At 41.1% G+C, this 22,085-nt stretch overlaps 2 protein-coding genes across 6 annotated transcripts; both read left to right on the forward strand.

Annotated features, from left to right (window-relative positions):
- The first annotated feature begins 720 nt into the window (after nucleotides 1–720).
- LOC109625554 (complement C1q tumor necrosis factor-related protein 7) lies at nucleotides 721–5,737 on the forward strand. Its single transcript, XM_020080823.2, has 3 exons — nucleotides 721–893; nucleotides 3,078–3,314; nucleotides 4,877–5,737. The coding sequence occupies exons 1-3, from the start codon at nucleotides 872–874 to the stop codon at nucleotides 5,503–5,505; spliced, it is 888 nt and encodes a 295-aa protein (XP_019936382.2). The 5' UTR covers nucleotides 721–871; the 3' UTR covers nucleotides 5,506–5,737.
- A 930-nt stretch (nucleotides 5,738–6,667) lies between these two features.
- cc2d2a (coiled-coil and C2 domain containing 2A) lies at nucleotides 6,668–22,068 on the forward strand. 5 transcript variants are annotated; one of them, XM_069522470.1, is made up of 40 exons: nucleotides 6,677–6,846; nucleotides 6,967–7,048; nucleotides 7,241–7,294; nucleotides 7,479–7,559; nucleotides 8,173–8,317; nucleotides 8,757–8,848; nucleotides 8,977–9,078; nucleotides 9,162–9,242; nucleotides 9,322–9,543; nucleotides 9,838–10,003; nucleotides 10,109–10,245; nucleotides 10,345–10,476; nucleotides 11,673–11,882; nucleotides 11,998–12,104; nucleotides 12,233–12,373; nucleotides 12,485–12,641; nucleotides 12,830–13,098; nucleotides 14,110–14,287; nucleotides 14,754–14,907; nucleotides 15,015–15,162; nucleotides 15,826–15,964; nucleotides 16,070–16,273; nucleotides 16,378–16,470; nucleotides 16,556–16,647; nucleotides 17,118–17,132; nucleotides 17,727–17,894; nucleotides 18,044–18,101; nucleotides 18,198–18,307; nucleotides 18,619–18,715; nucleotides 18,804–18,902; nucleotides 18,990–19,163; nucleotides 19,769–19,783; nucleotides 19,933–20,136; nucleotides 20,336–20,425; nucleotides 20,511–20,624; nucleotides 20,813–20,947; nucleotides 21,053–21,175; nucleotides 21,257–21,315; nucleotides 21,410–21,587; nucleotides 21,731–22,068. In XM_069522470.1, exons 1-40 carry the CDS (start codon nucleotides 6,833–6,835, stop codon nucleotides 21,914–21,916), a joined length of 5,025 nt encoding a protein of 1,674 aa, XP_069378571.1. In that variant the 5' UTR covers nucleotides 6,677–6,832; the 3' UTR covers nucleotides 21,917–22,068. The 5 variants fall into 5 exon arrangements, with proteins under 5 accessions (XP_069378575.1, XP_069378571.1, XP_069378573.1 ...); XM_069522474.1 differs by lacking the exon at nucleotides 7,241–7,294 and having other exon boundaries at nucleotides 6,668–6,846; XM_069522472.1 differs by lacking the exon at nucleotides 19,769–19,783.
- Nucleotides 22,069–22,085: the final 17 nt, after the last annotated feature.

Below are 22,085 nucleotides of genomic sequence, written 5' to 3' on the forward strand. Positions count from 1 at the left end.
CCCAAATCGCTCCTGTGTGATCAATGTGTGAGTGCTGCACACAGATGCACTGTAGGAATTTGTGTTTGAATGGCAAAACTGTACTGTAATATGCTTTGAGTGGTCATCAAGACCTGAAAGAGTTATATAAGCACATGGATTTTATGTTTATAAAATAGCTTTATCTTTTTTATCTAAAGCGTGAAGAAACCCTGTAAAACTAAAACTTATATGGGTCAGCAGAACCGTTCCTTTTTGTTCTTCTCTCTTAGCCAGATATTTATCCAATCATAACCAATCCTCACACCCAAACGTCATCTTGGTGTCTGTGATACATTTTTCACTCACATTTATGAAGGTGACGTTAACATGTGAGAGACAGAAATAAACCAACAAGTGAAGTCACTCACATCACTTTTGGTGCCATCTAGGGATCAATGTCTGAAATACAACTGAGATAAACTGTGAGAAATGACTTCTGGCATTTATTAATCTGACTTCTCACAACTCAGAAGTGTCATTCTTCAAGATCCAAGTTGCTGACATCTACACTAAATGTCTCATCTGGAAGGAGTCTTTATCCATGACATAATGGGAGTTCATACTGAATGCACACTCAGTGTTTGCCTGGAGCAGCGCTGTTCGCCTTGGGGAGTGTATGAGGCAGAGGGAAGGGTGTGGATAAGGGGTGTGTGGAAGATTGGAGTGAATCAAGCCTACTGCTGTTGCTGCTGCTGCTGCTCCACTACAACACACCATAACACAGACGCCTGAGAGCAGAGCAGAGAAAGAGGAGGAACATGTTCACCTGGGACTCCAATCATCAAGTGGGTCGGGATCTGAGCAGATAGCACCAGACACTCAGCAGTAATATCTGTGATCATCTCTGGAGATGAACAGCTACCAGGTGTGGGGTAAGAGAACTGGTCACATACTTCTGTTTGTTTGTTGACTAGAACACAACATCCTTCATTCACAAATGACGGATATCAACACGTTTTAAAGATTGAAAGTTTCTAAGTATGACTTCTAACGCTTGAATACAGGATTTGTCATTGTGTGCGTGTACCCATGTGTCCTGTATACATGCATGGCTTCTTGGCTTCTACACAATCTTTTTTAAAGGATTTAAACAGCTAAACATCTCACAGGAATCATTGTGAGACTTGCATGAGAATGAGAAACACCTTCACAGAGTCATGTTCAGTGAAGCACACACATATTCTGGTTTCATTATGCCTGAAGAATCTGCCTGACTCCACCTGTTCAATAAGTACCAGTGTTTTCAGAGGAGTTCTCAATGGGACATTAAAGTCTCTACATTGCCATTGTAACCACATAAGAACTGTAGTCAGTATTACTCTACTTTGAAAAATCCCCATCACCTCCTTTTTAATGTCTTAGGGTGTGTTTGTATATTTGTGTTTGCATACATTCACCATATGTCCTCATACAAACACGCACATCAGGCATGTGCGAGTAAAAGGAGTTTTTTTTTTAATGATAGCCATTTGCTGACATCATTGCTGCAGAGTGGAACTGGCGGGTGGGGTTTCTCTCTCACAGGACCTCACACTGGCTCAGTGACCAGTTCATTACCCTGGAAATCAAAAACACGATTGTTCTGTTCTGCTTGCTCCAGTCGTGTTTGTGTGGGTGGGCGTGCAGGAGTATTTCTGTCCATCCTGTTTATCTGAACGTGTTTAGTGTCCCGTAGTAGACAAATATTTTGTCTTTTCTGCAGGCATCCTGCAGTTACAGAAAAACCTAATGTGTAATGACTAGGAGAGCATGTTGCAATGCTAAGACACACATGTTCCAAAGCCCCCTCTGACCAGAGACAGCCAGCCAAGGAGCAGATGCAGGACTCACATTCTCACACCCACACAGGCAAATATGCAAAGAACAAGCATGTGTACTAATCCAATCAACAAATCTTACTTCGTGGTCGAACTCCCCAAGAGATTTGTCCAGTATGTGTCCGTATTACGTGTTTAATGTTCAATGTGTGTCCATATACACTGTTTTATGTGCAGTGCATGTTTATGTTCCATGTCCAGAGTGTGTCCATGTCAAGAGTTTGATGTCCAGTATGTGTCCCTATAGAGTGTTTGATGTCACATATGTGTTCATATGGAATGTTTGATGTCCAGTATTTTATCCATATGAAGTGTTTTATGTTCAGTACATGTCAATTTGTCCAGTATCCATTTATTTGGATTATTTGATGTCCAATAAGTATCCCTATGAAATGTTTAATGTCCAAAATGTATCCATATAGATTTTTGATGCCCAGCATTTGTCTATATGGAGTGTTTGGTGTCCAGTAAATGTTCATATGGAATGTTTGATGTCCAGAGTGTGTCAATATGGAGTGGGTGATGTCCAGTATTTATCCATATGAAGAGTTTGATGTCCAGTATGTGTTCATCTGGAGTGTATGATGACCAGGATTTATCTAGTGTGGGTCCATATGTTGGGTTTGACGTTCACTATGTGTTTATATGGATTTTTTTATATCTAGCAAATAACATTTTGTCAAATTGCACTGCAATGTGTAATCGCTCATTCACCACTACTGGATCATTATCATATTCAATTCTTTTGATGGTGTATTTCTCTTTATAAAAGAAAGTGGTACATGATGAGACCTCTTTCTGTGTCACAGTAATGTGGAATACCTCTCTCTGCTCATACTTGCTTCACAATTAGGCTCCCAGAGGGATTGTGCTGGATGTTGTGTCATGACTTGGGAATGTTTTAGCAAAAAAAGAAGACTTGGAACAGGGATAAAGAATTTCATTTTGGGTCTCTCACGTGCAATTTAGCAGTGGATGAGAACATCGGCGTGCAAGACGGATTCAAACAGCTATTGTTTCTCATTACAAGAATAACATCTGGCCTCATGATGCACTTGATCACGGATATGCTTTTCTTCTGTCTATGACATCATCACTGAGAAGTTTTGTACAGCACTGTGAAAACTGATAACATGATCTCATCTCTGTTCAGAACCTGTTAGTAAGGCTGGCAATATTTTCCAAAAGAAAAATTAGAAGTTGGTAAAATTCTCTTGAAATTGCTCTTTTTTTTTACAGATTCGAAGATGTGGCTGTCGATGGGTGTAGTCTGTCTGTTCCACTGTGTCGTTGGACAGCTGTTTGAGACCAAGCTGAAAGGAGCATCACGTCTAATCTGCAGTGTCCCCGGGTCACCGGGCCTGCCTGGCAAACCTGGTCCCACCGGGCCCCCGGGAGCAGATGGATATGTGGGTATCCCAGGAAGAGATGGCAGAGATGGCAGGAAGGGTGAAAAGGGAGAAAAGGGAGAAACAGGTATAATATCAAGCCTAGAAAGATAAAGTGTCAGTTCATGTGTACAAATGCACAAATACCACCAGTTTGTGCAAGAGAAAAGCTAGCACAGAAATTTTCTTTTTCAAAGATAACTGCTTACTGAACTATTAACATCATTGTTTAAAAGGTGTTGGACAAGCTTTGTAGGAGCTGTTTAGAATAGCACCTTCTGCAGATGGAAAGATAAACGACAACTTTGTGATAACAGGCCTCAAGCTTACCCAAAAGGTCATGAGCCTGGACAGTACAAAGCAAATAAGTCATGTGCATGAAAGAACACATTCATAAAAAAACATTTAGTGGAAAACAACAAAAATCAAGATTCACAAACTTTTAGTCAACACCTGTTTGTTAAAAGCAGGTGAGGTTTCCCAGTGGCATGGGAGCAAAGCTGTATGACCACAAGCCAACCTTGGATGTTTGTTGCATGTCATTAACATATCTATTTGTGGTTTCCCTCAATACAGTATCTATCTTGTGTAATCTATCTATGTAAGTATAAAATCCCTAACAATTGACAACTAGTAAGTGAACAACATCCACAGTGACATGTTTCCCAATGTCAAGATGATTCATAGTTGGCAGAATTTAAACATATATTTCAATAGATGACGTACATTTTACAAAAACACAAGTGTGTTTGCTTTTGTCGGATCTGGGTAGCAGTGGACAGAAGCTGGCTGCTTTAACAATCAACAGATAATAAAAACAGCATATTAACATTTAACATGTAACATTCTTGCTGTTTCAATGCAATTGTTAAGACATACAGTTTATTTTCATATGGCTGCTGCGCCCTCATATTTCATAGTTTTTACTCATTATTGAAGGAGAGGCAGCACAGGCTGAGTCTACATTTTTGAAATGGCTTGGGAGGGTTTCAACCTGCATTGAATGTTTCACTATAGATGCTGTCCAATTTGTCTTCACCCTGTTCCAGACTTCCCACTACACTTTCAGTTTATCAAGCTGTTGCTCACAGCTTGGTATACATCTCAGTTTGTTTTTAGATAAACCAGAATGTAAATGTTTTATTGAGTAAAGATGGCAAAGCGTCTTATGATATTTGATGGACTGTGTCTGTCTCTTCCAGCAGAAAGATTGGACTGATATCATCTATGCAGACTGACCTGCAAAATAAATCTCTCAGTGATAAGTGATAGTCTTGCACCTGAGGTTTCCATTATGTGTGGAAACAGGAATTCAGACAAACAACTTCATCTTAACATGAAACTACAAATTCGCCTACTGTTCTCCACAAACATAAGGTGATTCAGTGTTTCCTAGCTCCAGGATATTTACACTGAGGATGTGGAAATAAGCCAGATACGTGCTGTGACAATGTCAAGGTGGCTATGTTCCAAGCATAACTTAACACCTGACACACGGTGGGAGTTGTATTTCCATTGTGTATTTCTTTCATATTCTGGTTCAACAAGTGCACAACAGAAACTCACCGGGGATTGACAGAAGAGAAAGAAGTGTAAAAGCAATAATGATGATTCAGAAATTATGACACCAACGTGATTTTTCTGTTTCAGGGGGGAAGGGCAGGGTTGGCCCAACAGGTAAGATTGGAGCCAGAGGTGACCGTGGCCCTGCAGGGAAACGAGGCCCTACAGGAGAGAACGGAGATTTGGGCCCACCTGGTGCTCTTGGCCGTGAGGGAGAGAAAGGGGACAAGGGCAAACAAGGGCCACGCGGCACTGCAGGAGCCTGCAGATGTGGCAGCCTGCTTCCTAAATCGGCCTTCTCTATGGGAATCACCAGCAGCTACCCATTAGAGAAGACCCCCATCAAGTTCAATAAAGTCCTCTATAATGAGGGCGAACACTACAACCCACAGACGGGCAAGTTTATCTGTGCATACCCTGGCGTTTACTATTTTTCATATGACATTACGCTGGCAAACAAACACCTGGCTATTAGTCTGGTGCAGAATGGCCAGTATCGCATCAAAACCTTTGATGGCAACACGGGAAATCATGATGTGGCCTCTGGGTCCACTGTGATGTACCTGAACCCAGAAGATGAGGTGTGGCTGGAAATCTTCTACCAGGACCAGAACGGTTTATTTGCAGACCCTGGCTGGGCTGACAGCTTGTTCTCCGGCTTCCTTCTCTATGCTGACACAAACTACTTTGACGCACTGGCAGAGGACTACTCGTAAAACCCGGACACCACAAGAACCAAACCAAAAACCTCTAGTCACTGTTATTTTCATAGTGTTATTACACATATGTTATGGTCGAGCTATATTTTTATACAAATGTATGTACTATTAGTTATATTACTAAAGAGATTTATCTACTGATTATATAATTTGATAAAGCTTGAATGAGTATCTGATATATTTGTTTTGCCTGGGAGTCAATAAGTTAAATAAACATTGTTGAAACAGAGGGCTTGGTTTCCTTTAGAAAAAGACAAAACTGAAACATGAGCGATATATGATATTATAAAATATAATGTAAAAATTCAAAACGGTAGAGTTGAAGTGTTTCTGCCAAAAAACACAAGTTTGTGTTGGGGAATTTGCATTTGTTGCTTCTCTTTTATTTAAAAACAAATTGTATATCTATGCAAACATTGCAGATCCGTTGACACAGAAAATAATAACCTAAATGACCACACACATCAATATCATATAGAATTAACAAAACAGTAATATATATTTATACAGTTGTAGAATCTTGATATATTATTTAAAATAACATAGAAATCCTCGAAAAAAATTTGGGGTATTGTTTGCCATTCTGTATTTTAATCTCCATCTTTAAAATATGTAATACACATTTTACAGTCAAAGTTTACACTGTGATTAGTTGTACACAATATATAATCCTTCAATCGAGTCCCAACGGTAATTGATGTCATGGTGAAATAAGTGAATCAAACCATCAGGTTCATTGTTGAGCCTAAATGGGTCACTTGTAAAAAAGCAGATGTGTTCCAAAGAACCTAAAACAAAGGTGTAATCTGAATGTAAACCTCATGTGGTCAATGAATATGTTCCAAATAGCACACAACAAATTACCTTTGGTTTTCATTCAGCTTATTTGTTTCCCAGATCTTGCAAACAAGAGCAGACGGCCCAAGTGCCATCACTCCATGGGGTATGTGTGAAGTGTATTCAGCTCTGGCGTTAGCATCCTCTTACATCCCATAGTAAAATTCTCTGCCTGTTACAGAAGATGCTCAAACAAATCTAACAGGTTCACGCAGAAACGCATTTGCTACTTCTCGGACACCGTAGTGAACAATGCGTCATTGCGTCCGACCAATAGGAAGCCAGCACTGCAGAGAGCAAGGTTGTCTGCACCGCTGGTTGTCACCAGGGTGGGTTGAGATGTAGTTTACGTCGTTACTAGGCAGCGGGGTCGGCTCTGCGGATAGAAACGTCTCGCTGCCTCTGAGTGAAGTAATCACACGGACTGGACACAACACTAGCGGACACGGTCTGACTTCTTCAGCGGGGAGGAACCATCCCCGTCAACATGGCGTCCTCAAGGTTCATGTCTACTCGGTTTTCTTTATTAAACAACTCTACCGTTAGCAGAGCGTCCCTGAAATGTAGCCTTCCATGCTAAGCTAGCGTTAGCTCTGTTTAAAAGCTACCTTTCTGTTCCAGCGACATAAAAGAAAAGCTGCGGAAGAAGGGACGTGCTCTGCAGGAAACTCTGGGAAAAACCCGACATGAGGACGACGTCCAGGTAAAGATCCAGTGGTCCACATGCATGAACACAGATTGAGATAAAACTAAAGTTTGACTCCTTTGCTCTGCACTGATGGTAGCCCCGTGATTTTGAGCTGAAATGAACAAGAGTCCTCCCCAACACGAGAGACTCGAGTCAGACCCACAGTGAAGCTGCTAACTCTTTAGCTCATATAATTATACTCGATAGGCTCTGGTTCCGTCCGCCAGGTTGGGTGAAGGGAAACGACACACCACGATGAAGGTTGGTGTGTGTTTGTTCTGTAGACAGTAGCTGTAGTTGCCCTCCTGTGTGCTGCTGGCTGCTCGACACCACATCCCCACTATCCTCCTCCCCCCTCTTCCAGCTTACCTGAGCTACTAAGCAGTGTGGATGCAGGCAGAGTTAGTGGCTGCAATTTCTCCTCACTGTGTTTGTGCTGCACCAGGAACTTCAAGACGGTGGGGGAGACATGGGAGAGACACTGAAGCGCAGATTCAAGGAGCAGAGACGGAGGCGAAAGACAAAGGTACTTCATCTTCAGTATACTGTATGTAAGGTTTCCAAATTATTAAAAACAAGTGTATTTGCAGATCATACAAACCTACTTTGTTGTGTGATGGATGTTGGATACCACAATGATGGAACTAAAAACTATTAAGAGTTGGTTTTATACAATAAATTAACACGGAACAGACCCACTCTATAAAATTCAAAGCACAGATTTGGATGACTGCCTAATTTATGGAGAAAGCAAGAGAAATTGTTACCCAACAGTAGCCAAAGTTGTTTCAAATGAGAGAAAATCAGCATGAGCAAATTTAAAAAACGATATCACTGTGTCTTGATTAATTCTGCAAAGGAACTGAAAATCTTAAACTAATGTTTAAATATAACATGGGTATATAATGGAAAAGAATGTGTAGGTTCTCCTGTTGCTGAAGTAGACACAATAAGCTCACACTACATTCTGTCTCCTTCAAACATCAAATGTGCACTTAAATGGTTGTTTTTGTCTTTTTTCTTGTCTAAAATGCCAGATAAACTTTTCATTCATTCATTCATTCGTCTGTCAACTGTCTCCACTTATGAGCTCTGACACTAAAAGTGCTAATCACTGCTGCATTTCTTCTAAATATTAGCTGCTTGAGCAGTCTGCAGCCCAGGAGTCCCATGATGATGTGGAGGAGATATCCAGCATCCAGCACCACAGTGAAAATGAGGAATCATCTGAGAAGGCAGCAGAGCCAGTTGTTGGTTCCAGACCTCCAACTGGTTCTCAGAGAGGTTGGTGTCCCATGGATCTGTCTGACCTGATGCCTCAGTATAATGAGCTGCATTTCTCAAAATACAGCCACAAAACAACTGAAAATAAATTTCTCTGGAAATCTGGAAATCTCAGATGCTGATGAAGGGTGTTATGCCAAAATAAGAAAGAGACAATTTAGTCCTACAGTAAAGTGATTTGAGAAAAGGCCTTATTCAAAATGATCTTTCTAAGGGCTCATGCTCTGTGTCCTCTGATGACACCTGTAGTGCATGTTTTAAGTCTTTTTGTTGCATATACTTTTGCATATAAGTTTTTTTTAAATGTAGCTTTTGTTTTTGTTTTGTTCATTTTTAGTATTTGCTCTGTTAAAGGCACTGTACTCAATACACTTTCCGTATTTCTTTACAATACTGAGTGATATATTAAATTGTTGTTTCGTGGTGTGCTTCTGTTCAGGTCTCTCCTCAGAAATGCAGCATACTACTGGTTCTCAGCATTTAGACAGCTCTGTCAAAAAATACTTGGAAGAGAGACTGAGAGCAGCAATGGTAATTCCAATTGAATCGTTTCCACACAAACCAGATGTTATGTTTAAATAAGAATTTAAAAGATATTGCTTTCAGAATCCATCTTTTAGAAAGTGCTGATACATAATGACTGGCCTCTTTTGTTTCAGTCTAAAGGTCAGAGCCTTCAGCAGGAGAAGGCCTCTCCAGAGCCAGCCAGTCGCTTACAGAGCTTCAGAGACAGAGACACTGTAACCAGGTTTGACAGAGAGGTGAGTATGTTCCTCAATCCATCCATAACTATACCACTGTGGATCAACCCTGCAATGGAAGTTTAACTCCCAGTGTTCTACAGGTTGAACCAGACAAAGCTGGAAGACATAATGTCCCTCCGGACCTTAGCAACAGGGTCAAGTTACGAGAAGCAACAAGACAAGTAAGACGTAGAAAAACATGCAATCCTTTATGTACTATTAATTTGTATCGTTGTATTTATTTGTTCTTTTCAAATGCAGACAGAAAAAGGACTCCCGACTGCTGAAGAAGCATACAAATTCTTTACATTCAACTTTGAGCCAGATCCACAACATGACACAGAGAAGATTAACAGGAAAAGACAAAAACAGAATAAAACAACAGAGGACAGAGACGAAGAAGGGGGACATGAAGCTCAAGATCAAGAAGATGGTGACATAGATGAGGACAATCAAGATGAAAATGAAGACACCAACAATATTGTAAGAAAGTATTAAATTGTAGGGTAGACCTCACCAATAATTTGTTGAGTTTTTATTGTATTTTGTGAACATCACAGAAACGGCAGCTTCACAAAATATATTTAGGCTCAGTTCAAATTAGGGCCTCTATTCATAGTGTACATTCAGGCCATACATTTTCTCTTTGATCAACTACATTATCATAATGCTCATCTATGTGTATGTGTGTCATAATTATTTCCACATGATTCATAGCTGCAGTTGCATAAGACACAAGTAGGTTCCGACTACCTCATATTCTTTCTCCTGCCTCAGAGTGAAGAAGTTCCTTTGGTTCGAGGTGAAGAGGAAGATTTATTCCTCATTGAAAAGTCGTCCCAAGACTTCCTGGAAGTGAGAAAAGCAGAGTATGTTGGGTATCAAAAACGTATTCAGAGAGAGAGAGAAAGTGAGCTTCTCTTTACACCAAGTTCTCGACCAGGTACTCTAATGCAGTGAACCACCTGATAAACACCCCGATGATCAGTTTTATCATTCTGTTCAGGATAATAACTATACTATAATGTTTCATTTATCATTGTCACAGTGCCAACATCCATTAAACTACCTGAAAACATGAGGCCCCGTTATCTCGAGGATGAGGGTCTGTATGTGGGAAAGAGGCCCCCTATGTCCCAGAATAATGAGAACATTCTGGAGAGCCGCATTTTAAAAATGGAAGAGGTAATCTCAACAAGCATATTAGACAGCTCAACTATGTCACTGGCTCTGAGCCATCCAGGAATTCTCTAAAATGCATTTTAATTCTTGTTATTTTTTAAGGGAAAGAAGTGGATCGGAGATGATGGCAGGATCATGGCTCTGCCGGACCCCATTAAGGAATCATCCACAAGACCCCCTCTCTTCCACATGGAGGAGGACCTGGACCCTGCTCTGCAAACTGTATACAGGAAGGTGAGATGCATGCCCACTGTGACTCTCACTTTGATCACCACCTCCATTTGCCAAATCTGAACAAGCAGTGATGTTAGCTGTTATTACCCCTAAAAAGGCTCCTCACAAAGAAAGAAGTCCAACATAATTCAGAGTCAATAAATAGCTAAATATATTATTGAAGACCCATTAGGTCACACACTGTAACACCTCTGCTATTGCGATATTTTTTCTTCCTGGCAAAGTGACTGAAGAGATATACACAGGTATCTGGTAATTGATGCAAAATAATTTGTCTTGACACAGAGAGGGATGTCATGTATGAAAACCGGACCTTAATCGGGATGCATTAAAAGAAAGATCAAGAGAAGGAAATTAAACTAAAAATATTTTCCTCTACAATTGTCCCCTTTTGTCCTTTTATAGCACCCGAGATCACAGTCAGTGGAGAAAGAGCCTTATAGCACCTTAATTTTACCTAATTCATTAAATGCATCACAGAAGAGTTCTATGAGGAAATGATAAGTTAGAGTTAGGGATTTGTTGAACCATCATTCTAGTACTAATACTATTAGTAGTAATACTCTTATGCTGAGTATACGGAATTTCAGAAATACTGTTGTTAAATCTTAACTCATACTGTAAAAGTAAATTGTCTGCGATGTGAAGCCAAAGCTCACGATTTATGTGCTCACACTGTAAGGTCTGATTATTAGTCACAGGCCCCTGCAGAAAGCCACAGAGCCATTCTGGTGACATTTGGGGGGAAAAAAAATATTACGTGGTCATGAAATAATAATGCGTAGGGATTAGTGAAGAAGTCATGCACTGTACACTGACTTTGATTGAGTTCACAATGTGGTGGAAATATTTGCAACCATGAGTCAAAAAAAAACAAAACATAGGGCCCAATCCTCTTGCACCACGGTGCACCATGCAACACACAGTTAAAGGTCCATTTACCCCAGGGCATCAAAAGTAGAGTCAGAAGCATGGCCAAGCATGGCTGTGCTTTCTCTCCAAGAGGTCAACCCTATTGGTCAGACATTAGGCTAAACGCTGTATGTAGAGGGGTCCTTGCGTACCCTTAGCTAAATCTTCTGTTTGCTTAGAAAGGATTATCTGATTTAAAGATGTCTGTTCATACATATACATATTTCATAGCGATCATTGTTTTTTAAAATATTGAATGATGGATGATGATTTCAATCCCCCAGGCAATGCAGTCCAAGTATGCGAATATGTACATCGCTGGTACAGCAGATCCTGAGGGAGACTACCAACTTGATGTTGATGTTTCTGGGTTGATCTACTCCCATCACCCACTCTTCAGTCGCGAACATGTCCTGGGAGCCCGTCTAGCTCAGCTGTATGATCAGTACCTCACCAGGCAGCACAATAACCTGACAGGACACTTGACTGACAAGGTAATGTCCCCAGTAATATAAAAAGTCCTTTCAATTTTCTCCCTTAAAACGTATTATTTATACGTATAGGTCCCATATCGACATCGAGTATGTTTTGTGTTTCTCTCTGCTGCAGTTGAATGGGTTGAGGAGTGCCCTGCGAAATATCCTTGAGATCCATGATGGCCAGAGCCTCACTCAGGCCATGCAGCAGAGGATATCTGATTACAGTCTGGAGGTTCGGTGAGTTTCCCAGATCTTGTCTCTCCCATCCACGTCCTGTCCAGCCTTGCAACATGTACCTCTACACTGCTTTAATCACTGTGACTATCAATATTCCTGCTGCATGTTTGTCCCTCTTAATACCGTAGAAATACTCGGCAGCTGCGAGACAGCGAGCAGGAGAAAGACCGGACTCTGCTGAAGAACGTAATTAAGGTGTGGAAGGAGATTAAGGCCCTGAGAGAGTTCCAGAAGTTCATCAACACACCCTACAAGCTCTTCCTCAGAAAGTAATGCTCTCTCATTTTTACTATAATACATATAATGTATATTTTATCTTGTTAACCACAGATTCTTTTAATCCTGTGACCAATGTGCTGTGTTTTCCACATCTGCTCCAGAGAGAATGTAGACCAGGCGTCAGATGAGCAGGTGTATGAGGATGAAATCCTGGCAGAAGTTGTGGAATTGGAGGCTGAGAATGAGGAGGACTACCAACGAAAACTGGCCGAGTACAGGAAACAGCTGGCAGAGTGGAAGCTCTCAAGAAGAAAACAGGTGCCTAACTACTAAATATTTATTTGCTTGGATTAGTTAGTGATATCTGAACATATTGTACGCTACTGTACAAATAAACTATGGTTAATAATATTTTAAGCTTATAGAAACAAAATCTGATTTGACCTTGTTGACTGTGTAAATATGGAGATTTATTAATTCCAACACTTATATCTCATTGTTTGCAGAAAGCCAAAAAGAAGAAGAGAAAAAAGAAGAAGAAAGGCCAGTTACAGGATGACACAGAAGAAGACGAAGACCAGGAGTTGAGTGAATCCGAAGGGCCTGAAGAAGAAGAGTGTCCAAAGCCAGAGCCTCCGGAGAGGCCAGACTTTGACTCAATAGAGCAGCAAGTCAGAGAGAAGGCTTCCAGGATACGCAGGAAACCAGGAGAGTCCGTCCTGATTCCTGAGCTGCATGCATCTGGAAACATCACAGCCAATGACCTCTGCCCCAGGTAAGAGCACAACCATGCAGAAAGTCGGGGTTTCTTACAAAAGATGTTAACTTAGATTCACCTTTTTAGAAAAGTTTTGAGTAAACAAGTCAAAGGATGTGAGCATTATTTGTTTTACGTTGTTGCTTCCCCCGGAAAAGACCGGCCGATGTGATTAACAGTGTGATGCATTTAAGGTTGTTTGGAAGTTTTTTCTTATTTATAACTATACTAAGCATGTGATAGCAGTACAAAAGTATGGCCCTATGAACACACTATGCACAAATATTTCTTGATGTTTGTTATCATAAATAGTTCTATAGTTCTAAAAGTGCAGTTGTCTTGTTTTGAAAAAGTTATAACACTATATCTTATTTCCTTTCTGGGATGTTGAACACACAGATTCCAACAAATTTCCAGTCAGCGTTTTGTTCAGGCTTCACTAATGAGGTCACTTGGTTAGGCAGGAAACTGTGAGCCAAGCAAGTGAGTTCCAATGATAAGCAGAGCCAGGCAAGCAGACCAAGGTGAGAGGGAGAGATGGCTGGAGCGGATGAGGGTGAGGCAGGCTGCTGGGTTTGAGAGCTGGACGAGGGAAGTGGTGAGTCTGAGCTGGGTATTAATGGCAGGCCTAATCTTTGAGTGGCAGCTGGCAACCTGACTCCTGCACACTGTGACGCCTAAGCACTGACCTCTAGGGCCCTATTTAATCTGGGTTATGCTGTTTTAAATGTGCGATTCTCACCCAGTTATGTTATCATGTTACTGGCTGCGACGGGCCCCCATCAAAAAAGACATTTGGCCACCAGCCCCGATCAAAGGTTACTTGCCAACAGAACAACTTTTCTGGGAGGACATATTACTAACTTATGGTGTCTGTCACAAGATAAACTTTATGTGTACTTGAAAATAGTGAAATTATCTCACTCCATGGCAGATATCTCACTAGTGTTTTTACAAAAGTATGATGATAGCATTTGAAGATGGACTGCGCTTTCACTGTGGATGCTTCTGTTTTCTCTTTTGTTGTAGGGCTGAAGTAGCTCGAAGAGAAGATGTTACAAGACGCTCTCTTTTCATCAAGATCCTGTACAATGGCAAAGAAGTTTCCCGAACTGACAGCCGCTCCCTGAACACTGATTTCAGAGTGCACTTTGGTCAGATTTTCAATCTCAAGATAGTCAATTGTCCTCAAAGCATCAATTTGCAGGTACAGTACAGAATACTTAAAGGTTCAGTGTGTAAAATTTAGGTGAAAGGGATTTTTGGCAGAAAGTGAATATGAAATAATCCTAGTGATGTTTTCACTGGTGTGTTTCATCTAAATTCTATGAATTGTTGTTTTCTTTACCATAGAATGCCCTTTATATTTAAAAACTTTATATTTACATGGAGGGCAGGTCCTCTCTGTGGAGGCCACCATGTTTTTTACTCTCGTCCAAACTGGAAAAACTAAAACCTTTTGAGTTTTCATGACAAATGAAGTTCACCACAGGTTCTCTTTCATGTTGGGAAGGGGAGGGTGAGGTGAGTATTCAGCTGCAGCATGAAACTTCACTCCGAGATATCACTAAATTCTACACACTGAACCTTTAAGTGTGCTATCCCTGATAAATAGCTTCAGGAGAAGTATTCTTTTCTCACCATCTCCATATGGGCGCACTGTTTGTGGGCAGGTGTTTGAAGAGCTTGGATCATCGTGTTTCCTCCTGGCTCAAGTGTTCATCCCTGTGCCAGAACCCTCTGTCTTAACAGGCAGCGTCCCTCTTGATGAATTTGAGTTCAGCAGCAACCAGAGAGTGATGTTTGACCATGAAGGAGTTGGAAGTGGTAAATGTCTTCACTTGACACCAGTTCAGATAATGTATAGTCCCACCCCCAAAATGCCTTTTATTTCAGTAACACATTACTTATTGTCTGTCTGTCTGTCTTGTCAGATGTCCCCCTCTCCTTCGAGCCTGATGGCAGTAACAAACAGACCCTGCTGACCTCTGGTAAACTGTCCTGCTGTGTTTCCTGGGGTGTTGGGGATGATGATGTACCACTTGCCCCTCCTGTGTCTCAACATCCTGGTGGCATACACAGGTAATATCACTTCAAGAACACTGTTGTGGTCTTGGGGTTATGTTGGACAGTTTGGTCATTGCACACACTAACTGTGACATTCATACAATGCATCTCCCTTAAATGTGTGACACTGTGAAGTCTGGTATCTAGGGTTGGGTAGTGTTCACATTTGAATCATTTGGTACCAGTACCAGTTTCAGGCTATCAAATACTGTGCAGCTTTGACCAGGTGTCTAGTCAGGTTAGATGTGTTGCCATGCCCAGCTTTGCATTTCGTATTACAAATACTGCAGACAGCACTGTCTCTGTCAACTTTTGGAACGTGTAATCAACACAATAGCAGTGCACCACCTTCCCAGAAATGTAGCGTCTAGCTCACACGTATAAATGTGCAGGTCACTTGCTCTATCACCCAGATTATTTAACCTGCTCTCTTGCCGATTGATTTAACAAGAATCGGTGCTCAGTTGTATCAAAGTGATTCGTCTGTACCCTTTAAAGTTCTGAGCTTGGTACCCAACATTGGTGTCGCAACTGAGAAAAATTAGTAGTGGGTTCAGACAGGTCACAAAGTCATGCTCAGCCACAAGTGCATCAGCTGACAGCAGCCGCTCTGTGCCAAGCTCAGCTGATCCCCTCCGTTAGTAGTTTGAACACTTTGACTATCTGTCTCTGTTTTAGTGGCCTGGGCCGTCTCGATGCTGTCACATCTATCGGGGCATCTGGACTCTATGACATGAAAAAAATTGGGGAGTGGGCCACGCAGTCAAGATTGGACCCCAACGACCCAAAAAACGCTTCCATCATGCAGCTGCTAAAAGTGGGTGCCACAACACAGACTGTTGAAATATCTCAATGACCCTGAAGAATTCAAGTTTCTCATTTTTGTAACTGTGATTCTATCTTTGTGTCTTTTGTTTACCAGGTGGCCAGAAGTGGAGAGGTTACAGCTCCAGAGTACTTCAGACTAGAGCAGCTGCAGGAGGAGTTTAACTTTGTGACTGATGAAGAGTTGGAGGGGTCCAAACGATTTCGCCTGCTCAGGCTCAGGAACCAAGAAGTTGCAGAGTTCCGAAATTACAAATGTGTTCCTGGTCTGGAGAGGGAGGTCTCTGATAAGGTTTTCCAGGTCAGCCTTCCAAATATTTACATGTCATAGAATGTAGGAATTTGGTAAAAGGATATATTGGCTCCATCTGAGGTAATTTTTTTCCCTGGTCAACATTATTTCAGGAGTATGAGAAGAGACTGAAGGAAGGAGAGATAATTGACACCAAAGAACATCTGGATTCACACAGAGCTCTAGTTGCCAAATACCTTCAGAAGGTGAATAAGCACATCAGATGTAAACATCTTTCTACCTCAGTATTCTGGACATGATATTTTCACATACTTTGGCATTTACCCACAGATCCGAGAATCAGTCATCAACAGATTTATTCTTGCCAAGCATCACTACCTCCTGTCTGACTTGGTGATTGAAGAGGAGATTCCAAGCATCGGGTAAATATCCCTGTGTGCATTATTAATTGACTAAATATTCTGTCTCACTTTTAAATCCCAGATTTATGCCTTTTAACTGGGATTCATTATGCTTGTGGGATGCATGTTGATGCTTATTCCCTCTTGCCATACAAATTAAAAAGCTACAAATTGTGTGTATACTGTGGGATCAGCAGCCAAATCAACAGAGTGACGGGGCCCATTTAAATCTCATGGTGACGTATGTTTTTTGGCCTGATGCTGCTTCAGCCTCTTTGATCTTGAGTTCCACACTGCACTGATACTGTTCTGTTTAACTGTTTAAGGTGGTTCTTCAGTCTTTGATGGCGTTTGAGTAGATTGTTACATTGTTATGCATGTCAACAGTCATGCTATCGGCTGGGAGGCACATGTTATTCGTTATTGAAAGTGAATGTTAAAACTTCTTCTGTTCCAATTTTCTTCTGTTCTCTTGCTTTGCATTTTAACAGTGGTGCAGGTCCTGGGTATGCGCTTAGAGTTTCTTTTCTCCCACCCTATGTGTTTTTGTTTCTCCCTTTAGTTTGAACCATGAGTAGCAGTACCCTAGTAACAAGTCAACTTTTACAGTAGTTACTCTGTGTTCCTTGTGTATTTATGCATATAAATGCATAGATCATCTATGATGTGATATATATTATAAATTAATAATGTAGTCACATTATCCTTTATAATAATGTTATCATACTCTACTTTTAACTCTAATGAGTGAAGCAGTTTGGCCTTATTTGAAATGTATTCATCTTTCTTCAACTGCTATGATACAAAAGAGTTTATCTTAATGTTAATATTGCAGTAGTTCACAGTAGACAAATTCACACAACCTTACTGGTCCCATGTGTTAACAGCTCTTTCTTTGCTGTCAGAGGTCACAGGAGATAAACACACACATGACTAATGTGATTGTGAAATTACAAATACCTGGAGGGGCTAAAGTGCTGGTGGCAATAATCCCAAACTCTCAATGAAAAAGTATTAGTGATTGATAGATAAAGTCTTGTAGTCTGTCTGATGTCATTTCAAACGAATGACTGACACAAGGCGTTTCTTGTGACACTCAGGATCCTTGGAATCAATCTTTTCAAACTGGCTGAATCCAAGCGGCCACTGAAACCCCAGAGGAAAGAGAGGAAGAAGGTGACAGCTCAGAATCTGTCAGACGGAGACATCAGACTGCTGGTCAACATCATCCGGGCCTATGACATTCCTGTCCGCAGACCGCAGAGCAAGTCAGTGTTCAGCACACCCACTCGAGTTGAGAGTACTCCAGGAATGAAAGTCGTTTTCTCCCCAGAAATGTCCATGAAAATCCTACTTTTGTTATGATGATTTTGCAGGATTATTAGTAGGTAATAGTGAACTTTGTTTTTTATTTTAGTAAACCAGGACAATCCCCTCAGAGTGTCATCCAGGGCAGCGACTGGCTGATCGGACAGGTATAACAATAACACACCTCAAAGCTTTCTCTAGATCTGGCAGCATCTGTATGATCAAAATTATTAATGTATTTTATGTGTGTTTTTGTAATGTAGGTACAAGTGAGGCCATTTGTGGAGGTTTCCTTCCAACGCACAGTACTTCAAACCACCACAGCAGATGGACCAAACCCCTGTTGGAATGAGGAGCTGCAGCTGCCATTTAGGTGAGCAACAGTGTATTTAATGTAGGGTGGCCAGGTTTCCTGTTTTATGTGGGACTGCACAGCATTTTTATGTCTTACATATTGAGGTGATACACAACATTTTGACTCTTGTTTTAAAAAAACGTCACGATGCCTCCCACATATGCTTGACTGGTCTTTTACCTAATGGCTGTAGAGAAGACTAGCTTCTAGATGTGAAGAGACACAGTGAGACAAACAAGAAATGTTTTGTTTAAAAAGAGTCCAGATGTTTAAATTTCATGAGTTGGATTTTGAAATTTGAATTTGTAAACTGGTTTTCTTCTCTACAGTGCCCCAAATGGTGACTACAGCATTGCCAGCTTGCAGTCAGCCAAAGATGAAGTCTTCATCAACATTTTTGATGAGGTGGTTTATGAAACTGGCGTGGTTAGTAAAACACTCTGACTTTGTCTTTCTCTCATCTCAGTCACAGTATTTATGAGAGCACACGTAACTGCGGTATTTCACTTTTCAGAGTGACAAAGACGGCGGGAAATCAGTTCACACCCGAGCAGAGAAGCATTGGTTAGGCTCTGTCAAGATTCCCTTCAGCACTATTTATTCTCAGTCCAGGGTGAGAGTCATTATTTTGTGTGGCTGTGTGCATGTGTGTGTGTAAAATGCCCAGGGACTGATTTTTCTTTTTTTCTCCATCTGGCAGATTGATGGAACTTTCAAGGTGAACACGCCGGCAGTGCTGCTGGGGTACAGTAAGGAGCGGAGCCATGGACCTAATGGTGGTTATGATATGCGAAGCCTGAGTGAGGGAGCATTTATCACAGTATTCATCACCATTGAACCTCAGCTGGTGCCTGGGGAGCCTATCAGGGAGAAGGTGAGTTGTGTCCAAGTCCAGACCTCAAACATGGGATTGTATCTGCTTTTTAGTTTCCAATCAGCATTGTCTGCTTGTTTTTTTAATTTTTTAATTTTAACAATGATGGTCACATCTAGTTCATTTAAAGGTCCAGTGTGTAAGATTTAGGTGAAAGGGATCTATTGGCAGAAATTTAATGTAGAATAATCCTCATGATGTTTTCACTAGTTTGTTTCATCTAAATTGGACAAATTGGATTTTTCTTTACTCCAGAAAAGGCCCTTCACATTTAAATACATTATATTTACATTGAGGGGACCCTCTCTACGGAGGCAGCCATGTTTTTTACATTTGTCCAGACTGGACATACTAAACAACTTTTGAGTTTTTATGACAATTAAAGTCTACCACGGGTTCTTTTTCATGTTTGGAAGGAGAGGGTGAGGAGAGGCGTGTTCAGCTGCAACATGTTACTTCAACACTTGATATCACTAAATTCTACACACTGTACCTTTATATAAATGTATGTATTTGACCAAATAGCTTCCATATTAAAATATACATTTTCTCTTATGTTTGCCTTTTTTGCCACTTACTTGATTTTGCCCTGCTGCATGCACTAGATAAAGGAATTGAAGGTAAAAGATCACAAGGACACTCATTAGAATCCTCTTTTTCTCCATCTATTTCACCCATTCATGACCACATCACTATTATGAGCTATTGAGTAATTCAGTTAGTTCTGACCTGTAATTACCTGCACTTAAGTTTTGACCTTGTTGTGCAGTTTGACAGCCAGGAGGAGGAGCACTTACTTCAGGCCTCAGAGAGATTTGAGAGGGATGCAGCACAGCGATATCCGGACAGACCCTGCATTACCACTGTCATAGACCTCAATGGGAAAACGGTCTTCATCACACGATATATTCGGCCTCTCAACCCCCCACAAGAGTTACTGGATGCATTCCCTAATAACTCCCAGGAAGTCACGGTCAGTGGGACTGAACTGAGTAGATAGAAATGTGCAGGTCTGAACTAGGCCAAATATCCTGTGCTTTTAAGTATTCAAATTCTGCAGCAATAATAAAAAAGAGTAACCCCGTCTGTTACCATGATAATGCCCCTAGACAATGGCCCTTGGACAAAGAAGATCTTATTTATGTGACTCCACTTACTCTGTCCCTACACAGGCCCTGGTTGCCCGGTTTGTTTCGCTCATCCCATCTCTGCCAGACAGAGTTTCCTTTTCTGGTGCCTGTGACCTGTGGAGTACCTGTGATGTGAGTGAACTGTGAGATATTGGGAACGTAAAAGGAGGTAATCGCCTGTCTTACAGTAAACTATGTTTCCTCTTCCTGTTTATAGCAATTCCTCACCCTCCTAGCAGGAGATGAAGAGGAACATGCTGTACTGTTGTGCAACTACTTTCTGTCAATGGGCAAGAAAACCTGGCTGATCATTGGCACTGCGATACCAGAGGTGGGTTACGTTTCTTTTTAAAATATGGAGATTTTTTTACCCTACATATTATAAATCTTTAAAAATCTTTGAGTCTCTTTTTTCATCTGTTAATGAGATTCATAGCGCTTCCCAGATTTGGACATGTATAGAAAAATAACAGCTCATAGCTCAAATCAGCAGCTCTAAGCTCCTTTTTCATTTCTTAGGGACCCACAGCGTATGTCCTGACCTTTGAGCAGAGCCGCTACCTGATATGGAATCCCAGCAGTGGTCAGTTCTATGGCCAGTACGACACCTTTTGCCCACTGCAGACAGTTGGTTGCCTGGTCAATGCTGACAATGTGAGTGAGAGAGTCACTATATTACATTTTTCACAATGTGACACTTCGCTTTTTAATAATTTCCTTTAGTTTTCTGTGACTGATTATATGTTCTGCGACATATAGGTGTGGTTAAATGTTCAACAATACACTGCACCAATGAGGATGAGTTTCGACACCACTAAATCAAATTTGTGGAAGCCCTTTTTCTCCCGCTCATTCTCCCACCCTGGACTGTCAAGCGTACAGGTGAGTGTTCAACATGTCCGCATAGTCTCAAAGTATTTGTTTTTTGTCGTCCATGTTTCAATTAAATCAAATTGTCTTTAGCCAGAGGAGCTGATGTATCGACGCACAGACAAAGGAGCTGCAGCTGAGCTTCAGGACAGGTGAGCACAGTGAGGCAACTGATTTTTTTTTTTACTTCCAACATTTTGTTACTTTATTTTTTTAACTACATAAAATGCATCTCTGTCCACACAGAATTGAGAAGATCCTGAAGGAGAAGATCATGGAGTGGCGTCCTCGTCAACCGACCCGCTGGAACCGCTACTGCACCACCACCCTCAAACAATTCCTGCCCAAACTGGAGCTGAGCGGAGGGCGCGACGTGGCTGAGGGACACCGCCACGAGTTGCAGAGCCTGCTGGGAGACAACAGGGTAAGCCTGAAATGGGCGTTACTCTGAACTGTGTGATATAATCAGACATCAATCTATTGTCAACTGCTTTGGAAAACATATGATCTCACTCTGACAGATTCATATCATAAATTACCTCTAATACTGCATATGTTTCTTTTTAGATTTCAGGATTCCCCCTGCATCTGCCCTTCTCAGAGATTCGTCCCATCATAGAGGCAGTGTACAGCACTGGAGTTCACAATATCCAGGCATCAAATGTGGAGTTTGCCCTGGCTGTGTATGTGCACCCTTACCCTAATAATGTCCTATCTGCGTGGGTGTACCTGGCTTCACTGGTCCGCACATGAGACACCGAACTCACTGTTTATGCTGCTTTGATAGATGAATGAATTATAGTTATATATAGTAAAGCTCACTAGATATTATGTTTCCAGACCACTGTAAGATATTTTTTGTATAAAATGTTGATCAGGTAAATATAAAAAATATTTTGTCATGAGTTTAATATCTTTTTGA

The sequence above is a fragment of the Paralichthys olivaceus genome, chromosome 3 (genome assembly GCF_024713975.1).
Source record: "Paralichthys olivaceus isolate ysfri-2021 chromosome 3, ASM2471397v2, whole genome shotgun sequence".
NCBI lineage: Eukaryota > Metazoa > Chordata > Actinopteri > Pleuronectiformes > Paralichthyidae > Paralichthys > Paralichthys olivaceus.